The 21,848-nt window shown below is 47.2% G+C and overlaps 2 protein-coding genes across 9 annotated transcripts in view; one reads left to right on the top strand and one right to left on the bottom strand.

The window, feature by feature from the left end:
* Positions 1-5,894, top strand: part of ELF2 (E74 like ETS transcription factor 2) — a gene marked incomplete at both ends in the record, with an annotated part of 31,237 nt that extends 25,343 nt beyond the window's left edge. For all 8 annotated transcript variants that reach the window (XM_081999196.1, XM_081999197.1, XM_081999195.1 and 5 more), the window contains 3 exons: positions 3,855-4,047; positions 4,448-4,801; positions 5,267-5,894. In XM_081999196.1, the coding sequence (XP_081855322.1) occupies positions 3,855-4,047; positions 4,448-4,801; positions 5,267-5,894 (1,175 nt within the window). The remainder of the gene's footprint in view (positions 1-3,854; positions 4,048-4,447; positions 4,802-5,266) is intronic.
* Positions 5,895-14,188: 8,294 nt separating this feature from the next.
* Positions 14,189-21,098, bottom strand: NOCT (nocturnin; the record flags this gene model as incomplete). The annotated part of the gene is made up of 3 exons (XM_081999008.1): positions 14,189-15,024; positions 16,034-16,303; positions 20,921-21,098. The coding sequence occupies 3 exons, from the start codon at positions 21,096-21,098 to the stop codon at positions 14,189-14,191; spliced, it is 1,284 nt and encodes a 427-aa protein (XP_081855134.1).
* Between the last annotated feature and the right edge of the window lie 750 nt (positions 21,099-21,848).

Raw genomic sequence — 21,848 nt, 5'->3', positions numbered from 1 at the left:
TGATGGCTGAAAATATGTTTTCTTAGTTGATTCACAAACTTCAGTGGGAATACGTTGCTTGACTAATAGATTCAGTTTGGCTTAAGGGGAAAAGCAAATGATGATATGTTTCTTTACTGGTTGACTGAGGGATTTTGTGCAGGAGGGTCATACTTTCCTAGTGTTTCCCCTGATAAAAAGTGGGTCCTTTCTTGGACTCCAGGCCCCTGCTATTCACCCAGCAGGGAGACAGACTAGGGCATTTGCTCGCAGGTTACCTTTGAGCTGGCGTACAGCGTATCAGCTCTTCCCTGGTTATAGGTGAAAAATGTGGATCTCTTCCCCACTTACTGCACTGAAAGTTGTTTGGAGATGTTGCCATGGCTAGGAGAAACAGAGTTTAGCGACTTCAGTGGCAGCATACTACCTGAAAGGAGTGTGCAGTGGTCAGCTCCACTGTTATTTTGGGATTTGTTTGAAAGCCAGATCTCCACTGTTTACATAATTCCTTATCTGAGTACAGCTCCTGAGTCGTCACATTTGCCAGTAGGGCGAGGAAGATCGGGACTGACGTTGTGCAGATGTTAGCTTATGAAAACCAGCACAAACAGTAATTAAACTTCCCTGCGTTGTCTGCTATTGCTGTCTTCGGATTTGGGTGTAGCAGTGTACCTCAGTGAAGATCACAGACCTTTGCATCCGCTGTACTCTGTACTTAAAAGTACATCTTGTTTTGAGTATTCATAAAGATGCCTTAGCTTTTTTTCTAATTCTTATTTCATTATTACAGCTTTCCATTATCTCAATAGTACTTGTAAAGTGTCCCAGCTCCTAGTTTGCAGCACAAATAACTTTGAGAAAGGATGCCTTTATTTCTGTCTCCTCTAGTTTTTGTCTGTATTGGTGATTTCACTCTATAGCTGTTTGTTTTATGAAGTGGGAGATGGTACTGTTTTGGTTTTTGTTGTGGTGGTGGTTTTTTTTTTTTAATTTCTATGGATCCTCATGATCTACTTTTGTTCTCACAAGGTGTCTCATTCCATATTTTACGCTATAACTGGCGTAAAATATTTTTTTTCCTTAATGTAGGCTAAGTTGAAGTCCTGCAAAATCTTTTGTTACTGGATTTGTTTTTTGTTACTTATTTTAAAAAAAATACTTGCAAATGTAGGCTATTTTACATGCAGTGTGTTTTTGGAAAACCAGGAATTATTCCTAATAATTTCAGGACTGTCAGCAGAGTGAAGTCATGGAGAAGGAGGACAGCTGGTTGTGCACATTTGGAAAGGGGATTGCTTCTTGTCCGTGTAGTTACTCCTTCCTTTGTGCATTCCTGATACTTTCTGGTGCAAAGTGAAGCAGCTGTAAATCTGATTTAACTGTCCCCTTCAGTTTATTATACAGGAGGAACTGGAGACTTCTTAAAAACTTTTCTTAAAATGAGATAGTAGTATTTTTTTGTCATCACAGAGTGGATTGGCAGTTTAGGCATGATTTCTCTTTCCATATTTTGTTTTCCATTTGCATAAATACTCTTTTTTAAAATGTAGGCATTTGGAGGGAGCAAAACTGTCTTTTGAGTCTCTCCACATAGGTGCTGGTACCAATGTGACCGTTCATTGATACAGACAATGCCTCATATCATTCACATACTTTCTGGCCATTAATCCTTTTACTCTGACCCGACAGCTAACATTCTTAAGTAGCTGGCAGCTGTAATTATTGGCTAGCCACAAAAATTTCTTTCATTGTGCAAAATCTACTCTTGTTTTGAAGTTAAGATAGGTAATAACCGTCTCTAGGTCAGTGGCCACTCACAGTACTGGTTAGCCTGAGCCCTTTTGGGAGTGGAGCCGAGAGCTGTATGCTGTTAAATAAGGCTTCTATCTTCTTAACAAGGTGCAGCACATGTTTGTCTGCCAGGCTGGACGTAGGGATGCTTAACAGTAGCACAAATGTAAACCTGTTCAGATAATACGTCTTACGGCCGTGTTTTTCTCTTCTGCAGGAGTCTGTAAGCTTGGATTCATAGCATTAGGAAAGTCTTGTTCTAAGGAGAAAGGGTTTAAAAATGCTTCAAAATTGTAGCAAACATTCCTAAAATAAGCCTTTTGTGTTAAATGCATAGCAGCTATAGCTGACAGAACAGCCTACCTGAAGTATCACTGGGTCTTACTGGCAGTAGTAGATGGCTTCTGAGTAGTACAGGTAAAGTCCTCTTGTGGAAGAAGTTGTTATTTAGGTCGACATAGAGTATGATGGAAAAGGAAAAAAATGCTGAATCAGCAGCACTATTCCTGCAGAAAAATGAGGCACTTTGAGTGATTTCTCTGTTTACTGCCTAATACTAAAGCCCACTTTTATTTTTGCAAACAATCTGTTGCAGACCTACAGCATTTGGCGGTGGACCCAGAGATTCTATTTCTGAGGAGCTAAGGAAAAAAAAAAAGGGATTAATTCCCTAAAATCTAGGATGATTTCAGGATTCCTGGGTCCCCTTGTTGACTCTTCACTCATATAGTTCCTATCCAAATGTCTCTGAAATCTAGTGGAAGCTGGATTTTGGTAGCTCTTCAATCAGTACTTGCTGTTTATTGGAGTATGTGGTAAAATACATTTATTCTCTGTCCATGAGAGATTGACATCTTCCAGAAGATGGAAACTATAATAATTTTTTTTTTTTTACCCTTTGAGGTTTTTCAAAGATAGCTAATGTCTTGGAGTCTGCAACAGTGGTCTTCAGCCTGCCTTAATATATTTTAACTGTCTTCAGCATGGCATAACAAGTGCTGTGCTGGGCCACTAAATCTCAGGAATTGGTGACCTTTTTTCACAAAAGAAATATTAAATATATTTTTATTTGGCCCATGTTACCCCCTGGAAGCGTGATCAAGTGAAGAATTGGGATTAATGTTCTGAGGTGGTTATTCTTGTAGCTCTGTCTTAGTTTTCCTGTCTCAGATAACTTGAGGAGTCTTTTCCAGTTGTACAAATTGGAATGCGATCTAGTTGTTTTTCTTCTGCTTCTCTTCCCCTTTTCTTAGATGGAAATGGTATAGTCAGAGTGCAGACAACCCCCATGTTATATTTTATGCCATCCTGATAGTCACTGCCATAAACCCTGTCTTGGGGCTCCGCCAGTGGAAACGGCACTCCTCTTGAATACCTGAGAAGTACATGAAATTTTTCTTCTGTAGGCTGATTTCATTCTCTATCCCCATAGTTACAGAAAGGTACATGGGATTTCTAACATACGAATACTTGTAGCCAAAAGTTGGGCTGGCTTTGTACCTAGAAGGACGTTGGTCACTCTGCAACTATAGTTCAGAAAGGTCAGAACATGGGGCTGTCACCAACTGGTGTGAGCGCTCCAGATCCTGGAGGTTACATTACAAACTTACCACAGTTGAGATAGGTTGCAATTGAAGGTTGTATGCCTTTCAAAAATTACTTACCTATATCCTCTGGTCCTCCAGTGTCATAAAATACACTGGCATTTCCATTCCCTGTTTAAACAAATACGAGAAGAAAATTCTGAGCTCTTGTTCCTGCCTCTGCTGAACAGATGTAGGTTGTAGTGACTTGGAACGCCCTCGCGTGCTTCTTTTCAAGAACTGAGAATGGGTGCTGGATTGAAGAGGCTCCTGTGCTATATAGCAGATTGCTTGGATTAGCTCCTTTCAGAACGTAAATATTTGTGGAAGCTTTACTAAACTTAACAGAATGAATGAATGAATATGTGCAGGTTACGTTACACACTGTCCTCTGTGTAACATTTGCTTGTAATGCAGACCACGCAAAGTTAACCTATATATGGAGAACTTTCTTTTATCTTTAAAGTGGGTTTCTAATATCTAAATGCTTTCTGATTATAGGAAATACAACATATTTATGGGAGTTTCTTCTGGACCTTCTCCAGGACAAAAATACCTGTCCTCGATATATTAAATGGACTCAGCGAGAGAAGGGAATCTTTAAACTTGTGGACTCGAAAGCTGTTTCCAAACTATGGGGAAAACACAAAAACAAACCTGACATGAACTATGAGACTATGGGAAGAGCTCTGAGGTAAAAACTCTTATGTCCTTAAGTTATCCACTATAATTTTAAATCTGATTCTTAATTTTGCCTGTAGAAGTGTAACAGTTCTGAAATTTTAAAAGCTTTGCCCTCTTACTGTCTTAGCTAAACAGCTAAGCATCAGTCTTACAGTTCCTATTGCTTTTTGTATTACCAGTTAATTTGCAATTTAATTGCTCAAATATGTATTTAAAAGGTTGGATTTTTTTTTTTTTTTCAGCTAGATCCTTCAGCTACTTTGCCAGGATATTCTGCCAGCTTCTTTCCATACCTTCTCATAGTGTAGGTTTTACTGTGGTTACTTCAGACTTTCTCGTTAGCACAGAATGAGTCTTTTTTAAAAATTTGTCACTATGTTGGTTACTACTTAATTGTACTTTTCTTGCAGATATTACTATCAAAGAGGAATCCTTGCAAAAGTTGAGGGACAGAGGCTTGTATATCAGTTTAAGGAGATGCCAAAAAATATCGTTGTCATAGATGATGACAAAAGCGAGTCCTGCAATGAAGATTTGTCAATGCCTACAGATGAAAAGTCTTTGGAAAGAGTGTCTTTATCTGCAGAAAACCTTTTAAAAGCAGCAACCTCTGCACGTGGAGGAAAAAATTCCACTCAGTTAAGCTGTTCCAGAACAGAAAAAGCAGTCACCAGAGTTGTGAATATTGCCTCACCAGTGCATGATACATCATCATCTCGTCCCTCAACTACCACTACTACTGTCCCAGCAACGACAGCTCCCAGGTTTGTATTAATGTGGCTTGGGCTTGTCATTTGCTAATGACAGGCAATTTTTTTGGTTGTCATTTTGGTTGGGTTTGGTAACCAAAAAACTAATTTTTTGGTTAGGAAGCTGTCTTTGAGTTTTTTGTTTTATGTTGTAGATGTTGGAAATCGTTTCTGATTTGCAAGCAGCAGTGTAACATGGTAAAATACTATGAAAGTCTAGTTTATGAGATCAGAGCCAACTGTCAATATGCTTGCCCTCGAGCATATTTTGAAATTACGTAGAGAGAGGGAGCAGGGAGAAGAGAGAGATGAGTGCTGCTAAATTACCGAAGTCCTATTGCTAGAAGTGCAAAACGGGGTTTTTTGTTTTTTTTTAAAGAACCACTTAAAAATCTGTAAATCCTAGATTTTTCTGTCTCTGTTGTCATCTCTAATGGTGCCCTGTGTTTTGGTTTAAACACGCCCATCTTTATTTTGCAGGACTGTACGTGTGGCAATGCAAGTGCCTGTTGTAATGACCTCTCTGGGACAGAAAATCTCAACCGTGGCAGTGCAGTCAGTAAACGCAGGCTCACCGTTAATAACCAACACAAGTCCAACAACAGCCACAACTCCAAAGGTAGTAATCCAGACAATCCCTACCGTGATGCCAACCTCTGCTGAAAATGGAGAGAAAATCACAATGCAGCCTGCCAAAATCATTACAATCCCTGCCACGCAACTTACGCAGTGTCAGTTACAAACAAAAACGGGCCTGTCTGGGTCCGGAAGTATTAACATCGTGGGAACCCCGTTGGCTGTTAGAGCACTAACCCCAGTGTCTATAGCTCATGGGACACCAGTAATGAGACTATCGGTGCCTGCTCAGCAGGCGTCCGGCCAGACTCCTCCCAGGGTGATTAGTGCAGTTATAAAAAGTCCAGAAGTTAAATCAGACACAGTGGCTTTAAAACAGGAACGTGAAGTGAAAACACTGCAGCTGGTAAAAGAAGAGAAGCCGGCAGACGGAAGCAAGACTGTGACCCATGTAGTAGTAGTTAGCACACCCTCAGCTATTGCTCTTCCTGTAACAATGAAAACAGAAGGAATCATAACGTGTGAGAAATGAAGAATAGGTTGCTTCCAGCATGGACTTCTAGACTGTTACGGTTTTGAATATACTGACATAATTGGGGGAGGGAAGTGGATGCACTCACCAAGTCGAAAAGGAGAGTTTTGAAATGTTAATAAACATGCATATGTTGAAGACTTACTGGAAAAAAAAAATTATTTTCCCGTGTTTCAGTGGGAGTTGAACCACATTGATATGCTGACAAAAACTGCCTCTTCCAGTTGGGAAACAGCTGAACCTATGGAGAAGGAAAGAGAGGGACTGAAAAGGGACCAAACAGTTCACTACGTTACCTGTTACCAAGTTACACTAAGGCCTGGAACACTAAAAGAGAGTTATGTGAGAGGTTTGCCTTGGTTTTTAGTTTTCAGGGGGAGAGGAAAGTCTCGTTGTTACAAATGGCAAATTTTATGCATGTTATATGCATACCAGCAATTACTACTGTGCGTCCACAGTACTCAACTGGTGCTATGTGAAAAACTCTGCTACTAGGTGTTGTAGAATGTGAAATAAAGGAGAAGATTAAAGAGCTTCTAAAAGAAGACAGAGACCTAGAGGGATTTTTGTATCATACAGCTTGAGCAGATTCAAAATGAAAGCCTTAGACTGATTTTCAGTTATCTTTCTTGAAATAAGCTAATGGCTTGTTTGTGTAAAGCTTTTTTTATTAAAACAAATTTTTTAAAAATCTTGTACCTAGCACAGTATTGTTATAGAATTACATGTAACATATTTTGTATGGTAGTTAAAAGTCTGTCTAAATTTCTTAATTGTGGACAAAATAACAGCAGGCTTTCTGCCTTCTGCTGTAACATGCCTGTGTCTCTCACTTAGCCTTGACATCCGTGCATACATTTCAGTTTCAGCTCTACTCTGTCACTTGAAAGGTCACGCCCAGCATGAGCTTTTGTCAGGTAGTTCTAAACCTGTAAATTTTTTTTAGTTGAAGTTAAGAGGGAAGTACCAGTGTTCAGAATGAACTATAATAGTTTGTATATTCAACATTTGAAGTATATTCTATTTTGTTGTACTCTTGTTTCAAAGTGTATTCAAGTAGGTTTTACCGAAATATAGAAATGAAATTTAATGGTGTTTGGTCTGCTTTTTATTTTTTTTTTCCTTTCAAGCTATTAACCTTCTTTTCTGCTTATTTGAAATCTTCCAGGCATTCAGCCTAAGATAGCTGATATAGTGTGGAAGTTTGGAACTCCTCACTACTCTGGTACTCCGAACGGCTGGCCAGCTCCCCCCCACAGTATACGGAAATATTTTTCGTTGAAGTATCTGAGAAGCTTGCGGTAGTTGGTGAGGTAACTTCTGACAGGGGTCTAGTTCTCTTACCCTTTTTTAGGATGGTGAGCATATGCAGTGTTCTTGTATTGTGGCTAATTGCATGAGTGCTTGTAGAATAACTTGAGTAGTCTTAAGAAGTTACTGCCCTCCAGCTGATGGGTGATAACTTTGTGTGTGCTCCCAATTGTTTTAATGCAAAGAAGACAGGTTTGCGTAAATGACTCTGAGAATCAATTACTTCTAGAGCTCTGTGAACTACCTAACTATTCCTCCAGCTACACCTTAATTTCCTAAGGCTGTACAGCAGAGGAAAGGTAGAAGGGAGCAGACTTGGCTACTCTAGTGTACTAATCTCTCTGACGACCTCTTAGAGGCAAGTAGAAAGTACCAGTAGGTAGAAAGTGTGAAAAAAAGAGAAAAACTAAGTTACACTGATGGTCCTTTTGACGTCATTGCTGTTGATATTTCCAGCTGTTAATATTTTGGCTTCAGCACAAATATATGACTTCAGGTAGATTTTTTTTTCCCCTGAATGAAGTAAGTATCTAAATCTGTTTTCCATTTGTAGTTATGGGTATCATGATACGTTACTACAGGGTAAAGCTCGGGTGAGAACACAGAGTACACAAATTGCTCCATAGTTGCAGTCCATGTGGAAGAGTTTGGCTTAAAATAGATGCAGGGTAGATTACTCTGTTTTCATGGGGACCACAGTGGCCCTACAACAGTTGCTAGAGAAGCAGCACATCAGCTGTGAGTAGCCAAGTGCCCAGTGGCACCCTCAGTTCCTAGTGAGATGCCCTGGAAACTCTTCAGAGCAGGAACTTGGGTAATCTTGAAATATTTAAGTCTATTTGACCATCTAAGTACTTCATTTAACAGAAATCTAGAACTGAGGTCTTCAGTAATGATAAAGGAGACCAGAACTAAATACTTCATATTGAAGTTTATTTTTCCCCTTTAACTTTTAATACTGAAAAAACAGTTATGTCTAGAGTCCCTAGCAGTAAGCCTCATTCTCTTCCCTTCGGCTGGTAAGAAATGTGGGAATAGCTCCATACAGCCAGGCCAGCATGTGGGGAACTTTCGAAGTCTTCTGAAAAAGGGATTCTTTTTCATACTCTAAGCAGTGAAGTGGAGTTTAAGAACAGATGAATGAACAAGCTGAAGCAGGTAAAAAAACTGTGGTGTAGAAGGCGGCAATCCCTTCCACCAGCAGTTAACCTGAAGAAGCAAAGATTCTTGCAGGTGAAATGTGTTTCTGGCCTGGCATAGAGGGCAAAGACTCCTTCATAGGAGGAAATGGAGGAGGTGGAAAAGGATTTATGTTGCTAAGAAAGAGGTAGGACAGAAATGGAAGTAGGGGGAAGCTGGGCAATAGGCTGACTAATTTGGTGGTCTGAGAGGCATTCATGTGCCTCGAAATGGGAAATGGAGCAGTGTGAAGAGAGGCAGGTAGAACAAATTGGAGCTAGAAAACGAGAGAAAAGTAACAGCATTTTTAAACACACATTTGTAAGTCTTTTTCTGTAAGAAATCCTTTTCTAAATGGCTGTTGTTTGATAGCATGTGAAAGAGAGGTGCTAGATCTCAGAGCATGAAATGTGTGTCTGGAGTATTTAGTTAAGACCTTTCCAACACCTAATTTAGATACACTGGAAGTCAAGTGGGGACAAACTATCTTCCTGGAAATAGATAAGGATCTCCAGCTGATGACCTCCTTATCAAGTTAGAGCCAAGATGAAAGGAACGAAGGCGCACATCTCTGCTATTGGTGAGATAGGCAGCTTGCAGCCGAGCTCCGAGACGCTGCCGTTACTGTTGGTGCTGCATCTTGCCACAGAACTGGTGATGGTCCTTTGGCTCTCTCCCCTGGCCACATGGCAAGCGGCAGACACGCTACTGGCTGCCAGAGGACATTTATCAGAAGTTTGTTAAGTGCTGCAAGAAAGAATCTCTGTCTGCATGAGGATGCTCTGTAGCTGAAATGGAAAGGGTGCTTAACCTGGCTTCAAACAGTGAAGATGCTTTTTGTTAACCTTCCCATGTATGCCTTTGTGTACTCCTCACTTTTTTTTTAATTTAGCTGCTAGCTAGAAGTACAGACAGGCTTTTTGTCAGAGTCAGGTAGTGATTTCAGCCTATGCTTAAGCACAACTCAGCATTGCTTTATGTGCATGTGGTTCCTCCGAGTTGTTCTGAGCGCTGTTTTTTCTTCAGAGGTGGTATGTAATCTAGGTAACAAGCCATGCTTCTTACAAGAGGCAGCCTCTCTCATGGGGATTTCTACAGCTAGGTGTCAGAGGTGCAAGGTTCCCACCTGTACCTAAAAATAGATCATTCTCTAGGTCTGTGCAAGCTTGCTCTTCAATGTGCTGCTTTATGCCGACATAATTAATTACTATGTGGGCAAGAAGTCTTTTTACTGGTGGTACTGGAGGACATGACCTCAGGATGAGGGAGCTTTGGTCAGGTTTGTAATGTCTGAAATGGACAAAGGCACACTAAAACACTGAAGTTAGTATCTAGCTCCTAGACTAGAAACTCCTAGACTTCTGCAGTCCTGTTGAAAAAACTGTTATTTTGTCCATGTGTGAATGTGGGACTAGCTTGTACATCTGAAGATGGTGGCTCATGTAGAAGAGTCCAGGCTTAACTCATCCTTGGCAAGTAGTAACTTTTCTAGACATGTGAGTGGAATGAAACTCTAGTGTGAAGTGAGCACGCTGTATACAGAAGGCATTGAGACCTATACGGCCGTGGTATCGCTGATGATACAAATACAAATACTTTGATTTTTCAGATACTGCTATTGTAAGTTATAGGGCAGACAGGGTAATGCTGTGTAATCCGCAGGAAAAAATCTGAGTTGCAACTCAGAATAAAGATCTGAATATCAAAATTTCTGGGTTGTGGCAAGAAAAATTGAAAGGGAAATCCCATGCTGGAGACCACTGTTTTTGTTATTCTCTCTTGGATAAAGCCCATCTTGCTTAGGGAAGGGTTCTGTGCCTTGACACAACTGGAGTGATCTGGGTAGAGCGTGCTGCAGGGAAGGCTGAGCGCTTGGGATCCTCTGCTAATTGATTTCATCAACTTAAGGACTTGGGAGAATTACATTTGAGCTGATCAAGGATCAATGAGCAGTCAAGAGTTGATGAGAAAGTGGAGAGGTGCCTGAAGCCTCAGTCCTTACTCACTGTGACATGTGCAGCAGGGATCTCAGTTATGCGTGAAGATTGTCACAGCCAGAACAAGCTACATTCCGTTTCTGCCTCACAGAGACAGTTCAAATAGCAGGTATTAAGCTCATTAAGTGAAGAAGATCCAAGTGACACTATCTACTTCTGATCTAATTGCTCTCCTTGAGAGATAGTGCTTTAATAAGCTTGCAACAGCTTCTGACTTTCAGCAAATTAAATAAGTGGGTCATTTCTTATTTCAGCTAGCTTGAGGGTGAGGGAAAACTGTTGCTGCTCAAGCTAATGCAGCTTTTATTCAAGATCAGAGCAAGGGATCTCTTGATACTTTTTTTAGCCTTGGTGTGCTTATAAGGCAGCCAGCCACAAGAAGAACTCTGGAGGCATTTTTACTGTAAGAGTCATACTGCTACATAGGAAAAAAAATTAAAACCTTCCTGTTTCTTCCTGTGAAAAATACTTAGTGTACTGATATTTATAGCAGGCAAAAGCATTTCAGTGCTGCAGGGCTGCCTCTTGCTGAATAAAACAAAGCAAGAGCAGTATTTCACTGAAGTTTTCCAAAAGAGTGTCTGCAAAATATGTTTTTTAGCAAGTACTGGAATTAAAGGCTGAAGCTGACTAGGAAGTTACCAGTTAATTTCTGCATCTTGTCTACCTTTTATTGAAATGCAGCAGAAGGGGTGCACTGCTGTGCTACAGCAGGGATGTGTGATTTTTTGCATTACGGTAATACTAAGAATTGCCTTGTGATGGGGAGAGTCCCCAGCCTTTTCAAACTTATTCCACCCTCCCCTCGCCTTCAGAATTACCCTTTAAGGACATGAGGCAGCGAACATCTACTGTCACGTGTCCGGGGTGAAATGAGAATCCCAGCCCTTTCCACTGCAGAAGAGCGCTGCAGTGATGGCAGCACCATACAAACCATGCTGTTTCTCCACAATTTGGTTTCTTTTGTAGGAGAGTTAGGATTGAAAGGAAGGGTCTGAGTAGAATGGTGTAAGAATTGTCCAGATACCAAATAGCATCACCCCATGAGAGTGATGGGGGGGAGTTTTGTGGCTGCGATAGCTTAGTTCCTGCTGGTAAACAAAGCCTACCGTAATTGGTGCTACGGCTCTGTGCCCAGGCTGTGGTCAAACAGTCCCGCATGGATGGACACACTCAGCTGTCCTTAGGAAAATGGAGCTGTTTATGCAAAAGTAAAATGGAAAGTAAGGGCAGTTTGGGGGTGGTTTTTTGGGGGTGTGTGTGAATTTGTTCTAAAAATACAGCTCTGAGTACAGTATTATCCTTGCTCTCAAGTCACAGCTTTCTACCACAAAGTGCAGTTTCTTCCAGAAACTGGCAAAAGGGTCTGAATGGAAACTCTAGCTTCTGGTGTGACTTTTTCTGGTAGATGAGCAAGGATTTCAACTTACTAAAGGTACCATCTTATAGACCTATGTTGTGGTGTTGCTTTTAGAAGTGTTTAGCTACAGATGACTTAGATACCTCCATTAATGGGCAATTATATTATTTCTCCTCCTTGCAAAGACCATTTGAGGGATGATCCTAAGAGAAGAGAACCCTACAGAAGCAGCACTGCCTTTCATCCCCTCAGACAGCAATCAAGGGCAGCCAGCACCATGAAAAGGAAGCTGCCTCAGTCTAGCCGGTACGCAGTGCTCGTGGCAGGGATGTCAAAGGTCTGCCTTTCTGTGGGGCGTTAGGAGGGTCTCATCTCTGGCCCAGAATCTTCCCCCAAAGGAGCCACTCCTTCTGGCTTCCAGGGGATGCAATTTGCTCTAGCTGAAGGAGGCCGCTGGCTGGCAGTTGTTGACCTGTCACATCTGCCTGGTAAGAGTATTCACCAAGGAAGTTGGGCTCCTTGGTTGTAAAATCCATTCTGTCTGGGAAATTTCAAATCCCCGCTTGCCAGAGGAGTCCTGCATCCCAGGCTGGCTAGAGGGGCCTCAGCTCCTCTGCTCAGAAGCAGATCATCACCGTCATCCTGCAAGTGTTAGGAGCATGTGCAGAGTGTGTTATGGCTGTGCAGCACAGCACTTCATTCATTCGCCTGAAAGGAAGTGTGTTTGTGTGGGAATTTGGAAATTCCAGCTGACAGACTATTTCACTTACCCGCAGCACAAGTACAGTAGTGGCCAGGTTTGTAGCTCCACACAACTCCAGAAACAGTAGTATTTACAGTAACAGAGTCTAGGCTTCATCTTTAGCTCAGGGAGAGAGCAGCTTAACATTGCTGAAGGTAACTCCCTCACCTACAGACTTGCTGTGGAATTTGGGCATTTCACATTTGAGAAAGAGCACTTGCCACAACAGCAAAGCAGCTTTGCCAACCTGAGAGATTAGAACGGTGAGACCTCTTGAGAGATCTGGAATGGGTAGCACCACCACTAACCTGATGCTCAGACAGTCACTAGTTGAGACAGATCACCCACTTCTGACAGGGAGATGAAAAAGATGGCAGCAGAGACATTACTTTTTTTCCCCAAAGACTTTTATTAATAAACACCTGGAACATCTGAGTTACTATGGGCCTTACTTTACATGGAAGTACTGTTTTATTTCCTCTGCCTCATCCTTCCCAGCTATCTAAATGTCAGCCCAACTCCAGCTCTTGTCTCTCTTCCCTCCTCTCTCCCTACCTCATTTTCCAGCATAGTGGCATGTTTACAATCCATATATGCAATACCTATGTCATACCAATGAGCACCACTCCATGCACAAGAGTTAGTTACTATACTAACACAGCTCTGTTGCAGCCTAGGTGCTTAGCCAGAGTTCCCCTGGGCCACAGAAAGAGGGTCCTGAACACTTGCTGTATGATTTCAAGTCAGATGCAGGATCACCAACTTCTCTCAATAAATAAATTTTATCTTCCAACAGGTTCCAGTGTAGCTTTAGAGTCTGAAGATAAATTAAAAGAAAGTCTTTCAACAAGAAGATTGGCCCTTTACTGAAACGGCAAGATTGACAAGACTACAAATTTAAACCATTTAGAAAAGTAATACTTGAAGCAGAGGAGGAAATACTCCCTGGTTAGGTGTGTCCTCTGGAGGGAAGCACAGAAGAGATGAAGGTAATGGTCACTGTGTATACATACCTACAGTCCGTACGCATGTAACAGACACATGCACATTCACCTGGAAAAGTGAGGATATTGCTATATGACATAGTTAGCCTCTATTTTCTCACCTGCTGTTACTGGAGGGGGCCTTCCTCACACTGCACTATTACCCATTCACTTCTAATGAAATCGTCATCTCAAGTCACGAAAAATGTAGCATGAGCTTAGATTCGTTCACGTCTAAACTGCATTAAACTTCCTTTGTATTGCAACAGAAAGAGAGGGAAGAGAATCTGAGTAGTCGAGCCCCGCTCCCTTTGGTACTTGCACAAGCTTAACATGAAATAAATAAAATTAGCATGCTGTCAGGGCAAGTTGTTTTACAAACACAAGTGTTTTGATTTAAATACTAAGGCCTCCACATTCACTAAAGGATTAAATCCTTAAACATGGGGGTTAGTGAAAGGATAAAGCTCATTCGCCTTCCGGTTTTCAAACCCCGACATGGCAAGAACACCACAGCGAGAACACCGACTCCTTTCTTCCTCCCTTGGAGGCCCCAGATTAACAAGTGCTGAATGGCAAGTGTAACTCCAAGCAAGTGCCCAAAACAATGTCTAGCCAACAGTATGTCCTCATCCTTCAATAGCTTCCAGCTTCACAAGTTTTCTCGAAAATAAAACAGTGGTGAGTTAAGACACTGCAATACCAGGTGGCATTCTAACACCTTACAGCAGTCTGTCAGGGTCTTGATTAAAACTAAAGTCACACACCAGAGACAGGTGATCAGAAGGGTAATTGAATGATGGCAGCCTGTTGGGCCCAATTTGCTCTTCAGTCAGCAAGCCAAGGGCTGAGTTCACATTCAAGGCATGCTGGGAATACCAGATATAATCCAGCGTGTGCCGGCACTCTCCCGAGGGCCGGATCTTCCAGGTGGTGTACGGGGGCTCTGACTGCCCGTCGGGGCTCAGCAGCTTGTATGCACTGTTTAAGTTGAGGCTCGAGTTGGAAAATTCTCTGTAGACCTCCTCAGTTGGCTCCGCGTTGAAGTCCCCACAGATGATCAGAGGGATCTTCGCACCTTGGGTAATACTCTTCAGGTTCTGGAGAAGATCGCAGCCTTGAGCGGACCGAAACCTCTCCCAGCCAGTACGGGCTTTCAGGTGAGTGACAGCAATGCAGAATAGTCTTCCAGTTTCATTGCACTTCAGCGTCTGAGCTATGGCCACTTGGTTGGTCTTCAGTTTCATGGCGGTTAGCCGGATATTAGCGCTGTTGATGAGCTCAAAGCGGTCTTTAAGGAAAAACAAGGCGCAGCCGTCCGGCCCGTTGTTCTGCTCCACGTCTAGGCACGGGGACCACGGCTTCGGGAAGAAAGTACACTGGTAGCCCAGTCGGCTGAGGAGTGGCTCAAAGGTGTCAAAGTAGTGGTCGACTTCTTGCAGGCACAAGATGTCAGGCTTGTACGCAAGAATTTCCTCCAGGATGAGGCACTTCCTCTCTTCCCATTTCAGAGCTTCCAGGGGGCACTGAACAAAGTTGTCTTTGCCTTCTCCGAGAGCTGAAATTAGCAAGGAGGGGGAGAGAAAAAAAGAAGTTACCGATAGCTGAAATGGGCTGTCTTCCTCCCGGCTGCGCAGAGGCCAGAGGCAAGGCTCTGCTCTCGGGAGCAGCAGAGCTGCTTGCAGCCTGTCACAGGGCAAGAGGTTATAATGGGAAGCGGCGCGAGGCTTTTGCAATGCTTTGCTTTCTCTGTGAAACACGCCTACCTCTGTTTATGTGCAGGTGATGCGTTTTTCAGGAGTAGCTGCTGACTTAAGGGAGAACCCCTTCTTAAAACACTGAAGTCTCTCCAGAAAAATTTAGTTCCCTTTACAGGTACAAGTTAGATTAAAGACTTCCTCCCCTCTTCCCAAAAGTCACTATGCTGTGGCAAGTGCTGCCACAGCTTCAGCCTATGAAAAAATGCAGTGGTGTAGGAGCAACTTAACTGCACAATGTTAAGGCAGCTCCCACATGGGGGATTTCCCACCCCAAAAGATCTTAAGATGAGGCTGTCACATAAGTCAACTTACAGCCTTGAGTTTAGGGATCTGGGAAAAAAATAATCTGAAGTTACTATGAAGGATTAAGAATTCCCGTAACAGATCTGAATCCCTGAATAGTTCACCAATAAACTGATCAGAAAACTGTAGAGAAGCTTTACAAAGAATAAAACTTAGGGAAGGATGAGCCTTTTCTGGGGGTTAACAACTATCTAGAAGTGATGGGTCACAGCTTTTTGAATATACTGTGTCCAGTTCAGACAGGCATTCAGAGCTACCTTTGGCATTACAGTAGCAAGGCGAGATCTCTTTTCCTTTCCTATAGAATGGAAGGCAAGCCACTACTGCAAGTGCTGAAAATCTACGCTCCACCCCTCGTTCAGTCGTACCTCATGTAATTCACCTCTCTCCCTTTGCTCCATCAATCCCAGGCATGCCTAAATCCATAGGCACAGCCGCGTTCAAACGCTTTCTTTGCTGCTTTTGATCTCAAGGTCACACCTTGGGCTTAGAGGCAGCTCCTACCTTGGGCAAGGATGTTCCACTGCATGACCCGAATGGGGCGGTGGTTACTGGCAGTGTTTTTCTTCAGGTCCACAAAATCCCTCTGAAACCGGGGTGGCCGTTTCTGCAGAACGATCTGACATTCCTCCAGCAAATCCTTGGGGTCTATAGGATCCAGCCGCGCCGAGTCCGGCTGCTCCAGGCAGTCCTGGTGCTGGGACACGGCACTGCTGCTCAGTGTCTTGGCAAGCGCGCTGTAGAGCCGGCTGGTGCTGTTTCCCATGGAACACACTGGAAAGGGAAAAATGGTGTTAGAGGTGTCCACCGTGACTCTCCCCAGCACTTAGGTGCCTTACAGATAACCTCGCTCCAGTGCCAGCAACATGTGCTTTGTGTAGGAGCCTGTTCCCGAATCCGACCTAAAATAAGAAGGATGCAGAGATAGGGTTAGTTCTGTCCACAGTCCCATCGTCTTTGCTTATTATCAGGGGCTGCTGACCTCTGCAGCACGCGAACCGTCTTATTTCAAACACCCTGCAGGCATCTTCCAAGGGAAAAAGGGAGCCTTCCATGCAGAACAACAGGGCTAACATTAACTTCTGCAGGTGTTGCAGGAAACAAATAGAGTGTACCTGTTCACAGGTACACCGGTGGTGTGAAGGGCCCAGCTCCAGGGTAGCTGCGGAGGAGTTTGCACGGAGTTCATGATCTTCCCGCGCGTCTCCGCAGCCAGTCCTCGGCACGGCTGTGCACGCCCCAAGACGCCTTCCAACACTTCCTCGGGGGGAAGGTTTCGCTCTGAAGTGCCCACAGCGCATGGGGAGTACCAGAAAGGAGGCTGCGTGTGGGCTTTTCCATGCCCGGCACTCAGCCTGCACACCCGGCTTCTCTTCAAACACGGGCAGGAAAAGCAGCGCTTGCACCGCAGCAGCTTGCAAAAGAGGTAACGCTTGACAGTGTTTCAGCATCGTTTCAACTTACTGACTCCAAATGCATTTTGCAAAGGAAATCTTGAGCAAAAGAACTTCACTACTGCAGTGTGGTGGGCCCACGAGGTTTCCAAGTAAGTTTATTTGTACCTTGTAGTTACTTAAAAATGGAAGAGACTCGTCATCTCGCAGCAGATTTGGGGTGTTTCCCAACAGACTTGCATGTTCAGCCTTTGCTAGGCTGAACTACAGCATTACCAATCTTAAGAGCTGGTGACAGACACACAATAGTGACAGACCTGGCCAGAGGGGAAGGCAGGAAGACAGAAGCCCTAACAGTTCAATAAACATACTCAGAAGGAGTAAGAAAGAAAAGACAGACCCTGCAGCAGGAGCCTCATGCCCTTGTCTTTGGGAAATTTGGTACTTCTAAAGACACTAAAAAAACACTTGCTTTAACGTATGGTTCGTATGTGTAAGCCAGGGGAATAGTGTCTCTGAACAGTACTAAGTCATAAATTGGGAATTGAAATTTGGTGTAGGACTCTCCCCCCACCTCCACCCCCATCTCCATCCTTTTAGTTAAAGTACCAGGAGTTCCTCAAACTGAGATGGGAGCCCAAGTTCACACACATGAATGTCTTTCTAGGGGAACTGTGTTTAAAGCCTTTCAGTTGCTACACTCTTTATTAGTTTACAATTCTCGTCAAGAAGCCAAGTACAGCTGAAGTAGAAGAAATGCCATTTAATAGTGAGGGAAGCAGGCCCAAACATGAAACCCCTGAGCAGGACCCTGACACAGCTGCAAGGGGATGGGGAGAGGAATGAAAGCATGCTCTGTCCTGGCTACTGAAGGGTCTGGCTCACATGCTGCCAGGCAGCCATGCAGAAACCCAAAGAAATCAATGGACTCTTTAATAAAAGCTCCACAGGGAGCTCCTCGCCTATTTTTGGGGTAGGTACAACCCATAGTCAAGTGCTGCAACTGGAGAGAAGCACGTGGTGCTTTCTGCTGCCCCAGGGATGCCGTCAGCAGCTGCGTATGGCCACCAGCCCCACGCTCGGCGCAGCTCTGTCCCCAAACGCACACCCCTGCGCTTCCTTCCAAGCAGAGCGCTGGCCGAGCGGTGGGAACGGGCATGAACGTGGCTCGTGCAGGGCTCTCTAAAGGAATAACGGGGAGTTATTCTGCTCCAAGAAGCCGTTCGCAAGAGCCTTAGGCTGCTCGTTGCTTGACCTGAATCAGAGGGAGGATGTTGAATGGGACAAGCTAGGTGCAATGCATCTGGAGCCAAAAGTCTACCCTGAAGCTCAGAGCAGCTTACACCTGTTCCCAGCAGGATGAAGTCGAAGTTCAGCCATGTGCCTGCCAAGCTGCAAACAAGGCCAGGGAATGGTCTGAATCTCCTCAGCCCTGGGGTGACGGGGTATCTGGCTGTTCACGGGGAGTCGGGCATAGCCTAACCTGCACGGGACATGCTACGGCCCAGCTGCAGCATGGGTCCGACAGCTTTTAAAGTCAGTAATGTCTCAGGAAGGAAGAAGTTTGTTTGGGCACCCAGGGAAGGCTGGATGAAAGAGGGCCTGGGCTGTAAAAGGAACACTTTCAGGCCTGTTGTAGGCAGCTTGGGAGTCCGTGGCTGAAGAGGGACTCCTGCAGAAAGACTCCAGTTTAAGATGGCTGATGAACTGCACAAGTTCTTTGTCCCCAAAGTGCAGAAACAGTCACAGGCTGAATTGTTCTGCAGAAGAGGGGCCGGACCAGCAACCCGAACACCGAGACACCAAACACAAAACCCGTTCGCTGTTTTTGCAATGCTTAACATGTCTGTGGCAGTGAGGCAAGTACAAGGTCACCGTTCCGAGATCCTTACAGTCCAAGTTAAATGACCTGTAACTTGCTGGGGTAACGCCTGCCGCCGGTGCTGGCGTACGCAGAGGAACACACAGACTCCTGAGCTTGCACTTTAGCAGTGGGTGGTGAACATGGACGCGATTCTCTTGGTGCGATGTTGCAATAGGGAACACCAGCTCAGCAATTACTATTCAAGGTGCTTAATTAAAAAAAAGCCTTCCTCTCAGCAAGGGTGGTGCCTCAGCACAGTAAGGGCAGGGGAAGAATTTAAACTGTTCATTAACCTTCAGGAGAACAGGGTGCAGAGTTCAAGGTTGCTTCTGTCATCCAGCAATGCACAGGAAAGATGAACTCCTAGGATCTTGGGTGCCAAGCAGCGATAGACTTTATTTCAAGGACTTTGAAGCAAAGACAAGGGCTGCAATGCTGCAGGCAGACCAGGGGCCTGCAGCGGGGTATCTGGGCCAGGGCCCTTACCTTTTGGGTAAGGTGAACAGCAATCCCGTTTCCCTTCCATTCATCTCCTACCTCTGAGCACCGCTTTTGGCCGATAGCCCCCACCTTGTACACCACAGGGATGTCGCAGCCAGGTGAACGGCTGCGCCACACCGGCAGCCTGGTCTGTAGTTGCACCAGCCGGCAGCTGCCGGAGGTGCCCTCCCTGCACCCCCCAGTTTGAAGAGAAACTTGGCAGACACCATCCCCATGTCACAAGTGCTATGCCAGAGGGTATCACGCTACACGTGTGGCCTCGTTGGGGCCGGCAATGGGATGGCAGCCCCAGGCCACCCGCACTCAAAGCGGCGGTTGCTGCTGCTTGGCGTTCCGAGTCCCGATTTTGGCACCTAGGTCAGCCTTAGGCACAGGGGAGCCAGGACCTGCATTCGGGGATTCAGAGAGCTCGACCCAGCAAGGCAGGTGCTGCCTGGTCAACAGGCAACACCAGGAAGAGGAGGAAGCCTCAAATCCTGCCGAGTAATACACAGAATCGGTACTTGGCACGAGCCCTGGAAATCCTTTTCCTTACGAGTGCTCTGCCAGTTCGCGGGCACACGCGCTCCTCGTCCCTGTAGCTCCGTGAAGCTTCAGCCCTGCTGCCCAACACAGTGGCCTGGCTTTAACAGGAGGAATGGAAGCACCCTGCCCCAGCCTGGCTTCTAGACCCCTCCTGTAACAGCACCAACAAGGGAAGGAGCACCCTTCACCCCAACCCCAGCTGAGGATAGCGGGGAAAAGCGGGTCTCCCGCACGCCAGGTCAGTAATAAAGCCGCAGACACAGCGTCACGGGCATCAGACATATCGCCTCTCCCGCCAGCAGCAGCCTGGAGCCAAGGCAGCCGCTGCCCCAGCTCTCGCCGGCAGCCTCTCCGGCAGGTGTGCACCATCAGCCCCGGTCAGAGGCAAGCGGCTTGTCGACAGACGCGGCGCACGGCTGACTCCGGAGGGCAGAGGCCCGGCAGGTGCATCACCACCCCACCGCCGGTCATCGGGGAGGGAGAATGGTGCGCGCCAAGGCATCATCCTCACACGGACGCCAGGCAGCGCGTGCACCCAGGGACACACGGTACCTGGCGCGCTTTCCAAGTCCCATTTTGGGAACGAGGAACAGCGCGCGACCATTGATACCCGACGGCAAGAGGCAAGTAGGAACTCGACGGCTTTGGCATCGCCGCCTCCGGCTGCCTGGGGGCGGGCACGGCTCGCCCCACACGCCGTCCCCGGCAGGACAACAACCAGCCCGCCGCGCTGTGAGTCAGGTACCTCCTGCGCCAGCTGCCAGGCTGCAAGCTGAGAGGAGGGCTCAGGACGCTGCCGCAGCGGGGCAGGGACCCCGGCCCGCCGGGGCAGGGGCGGAGCGGCCCCCCAGCACCGCGGCTTCCTGCGCGCAGCTGCCCGCGGCCGCGGAGGGGACCCCGCGGCCCGGGCCCCTTGCGGCCGGGCGGCACCCGCTCCCGCGTAGCGAGCGGCAGCCACGGCGCTGCCTCCGAACGCGAGGGCCCGCTCGACTCCGGGGGTGCCGCGGGCCCAGGCGCTTCTGCTCCGACGGCGGCAGCGCGGCCCGGTCACACCGGAGCCTGCCGGCTCTCTGCCCGCCCGGCACCCCGCCCCTCCTCGGTACCCACCTGTGCGGGGCGGCGCCCCCGGGGCGGGCGGGCTGCCCACTGCTGCTGCCCGCGGGGCGGCGGGGCCGGGGGGCGTCGGGGCGGCGCGGGGCCGCGGCGGCAGGAGCGGGGCCGAGGCGGGGCCACAGCAGAGGGCGGGCAGCGCCGAGCACAGGCAGCGCGCAGGGCCGTGGTACATGCTCCCGGCGGGGCGGGCGGAGCGGGGACCGGACACGACAGGACGAGCGGCGCGGGCTCCCACGCCCGTCCCGCCGCGGCGCTTATAGAGGCGGCGGCGGCCCGCGCGGCCGGCACATCCGGCACCTACCACCTGCGCCCGGGGGGGGACACCCCGACACACGGCGGGAGCCGCCGCCCCTTTACCGAGCCCGCCGGCCGGCGTCCGGCGCGGCGGCGTCTCCCGCGGCCGCTCCGCGCCTGCCGCTGCCGCGGGCGGGGGGCGCTGCCCGGGGGGAGCCCGCGCTGCGCGGCCGCGCATCCCCGCACCCCCCCTCCCGCCGCCGTGGAATGGTCTCGCCCGGCGGAGGTTTTCCGCTGGTGACGTCCGAGAGGGGAGCGTTCTGTTCCCACGGACGTCACCGCGCGGGGGTTGGCGGCCCCGTGACCTGCCTCGCCCGCTGGGGTCCCTCGGGCTGATCTAGTCGCGGCGGGCGGGGCTCCTCCACGCGTGGGCACGCGGGAGCCGTGATGGCCTCACCGCGAAGCCCCACGCACGCCCCTCTCCACGCCGGCGAACGCGGCCTTGTCCCCAGAGCCGCTGGAGGGGAAAGGGCGTTCACCCGGCGTGGCTGTCCCACGCGCGGCATCCCGCGAGGCGCTCGGTGTGCGTGTGGGGGTGCGTGATGGTGAAGTGACCCCTCATCACGGGGGTTTCGCCCCCAAAAGTGGGGGCCCGTTTGCTGGGGGCCCACTCCCCACAGCAGGCGTG

Source organism: Phaethon aethereus, assembly GCF_964289735.1.
Source record: "Phaethon aethereus genome assembly, chromosome: 4".
Classification (NCBI taxonomy): Eukaryota; Metazoa; Chordata; class Aves; order Phaethontiformes; family Phaethontidae; genus Phaethon; species Phaethon aethereus.
Note: the sequence above shows the minus strand (reverse complement) of the source record. Positions and strands in the feature narration are given on the sequence as shown.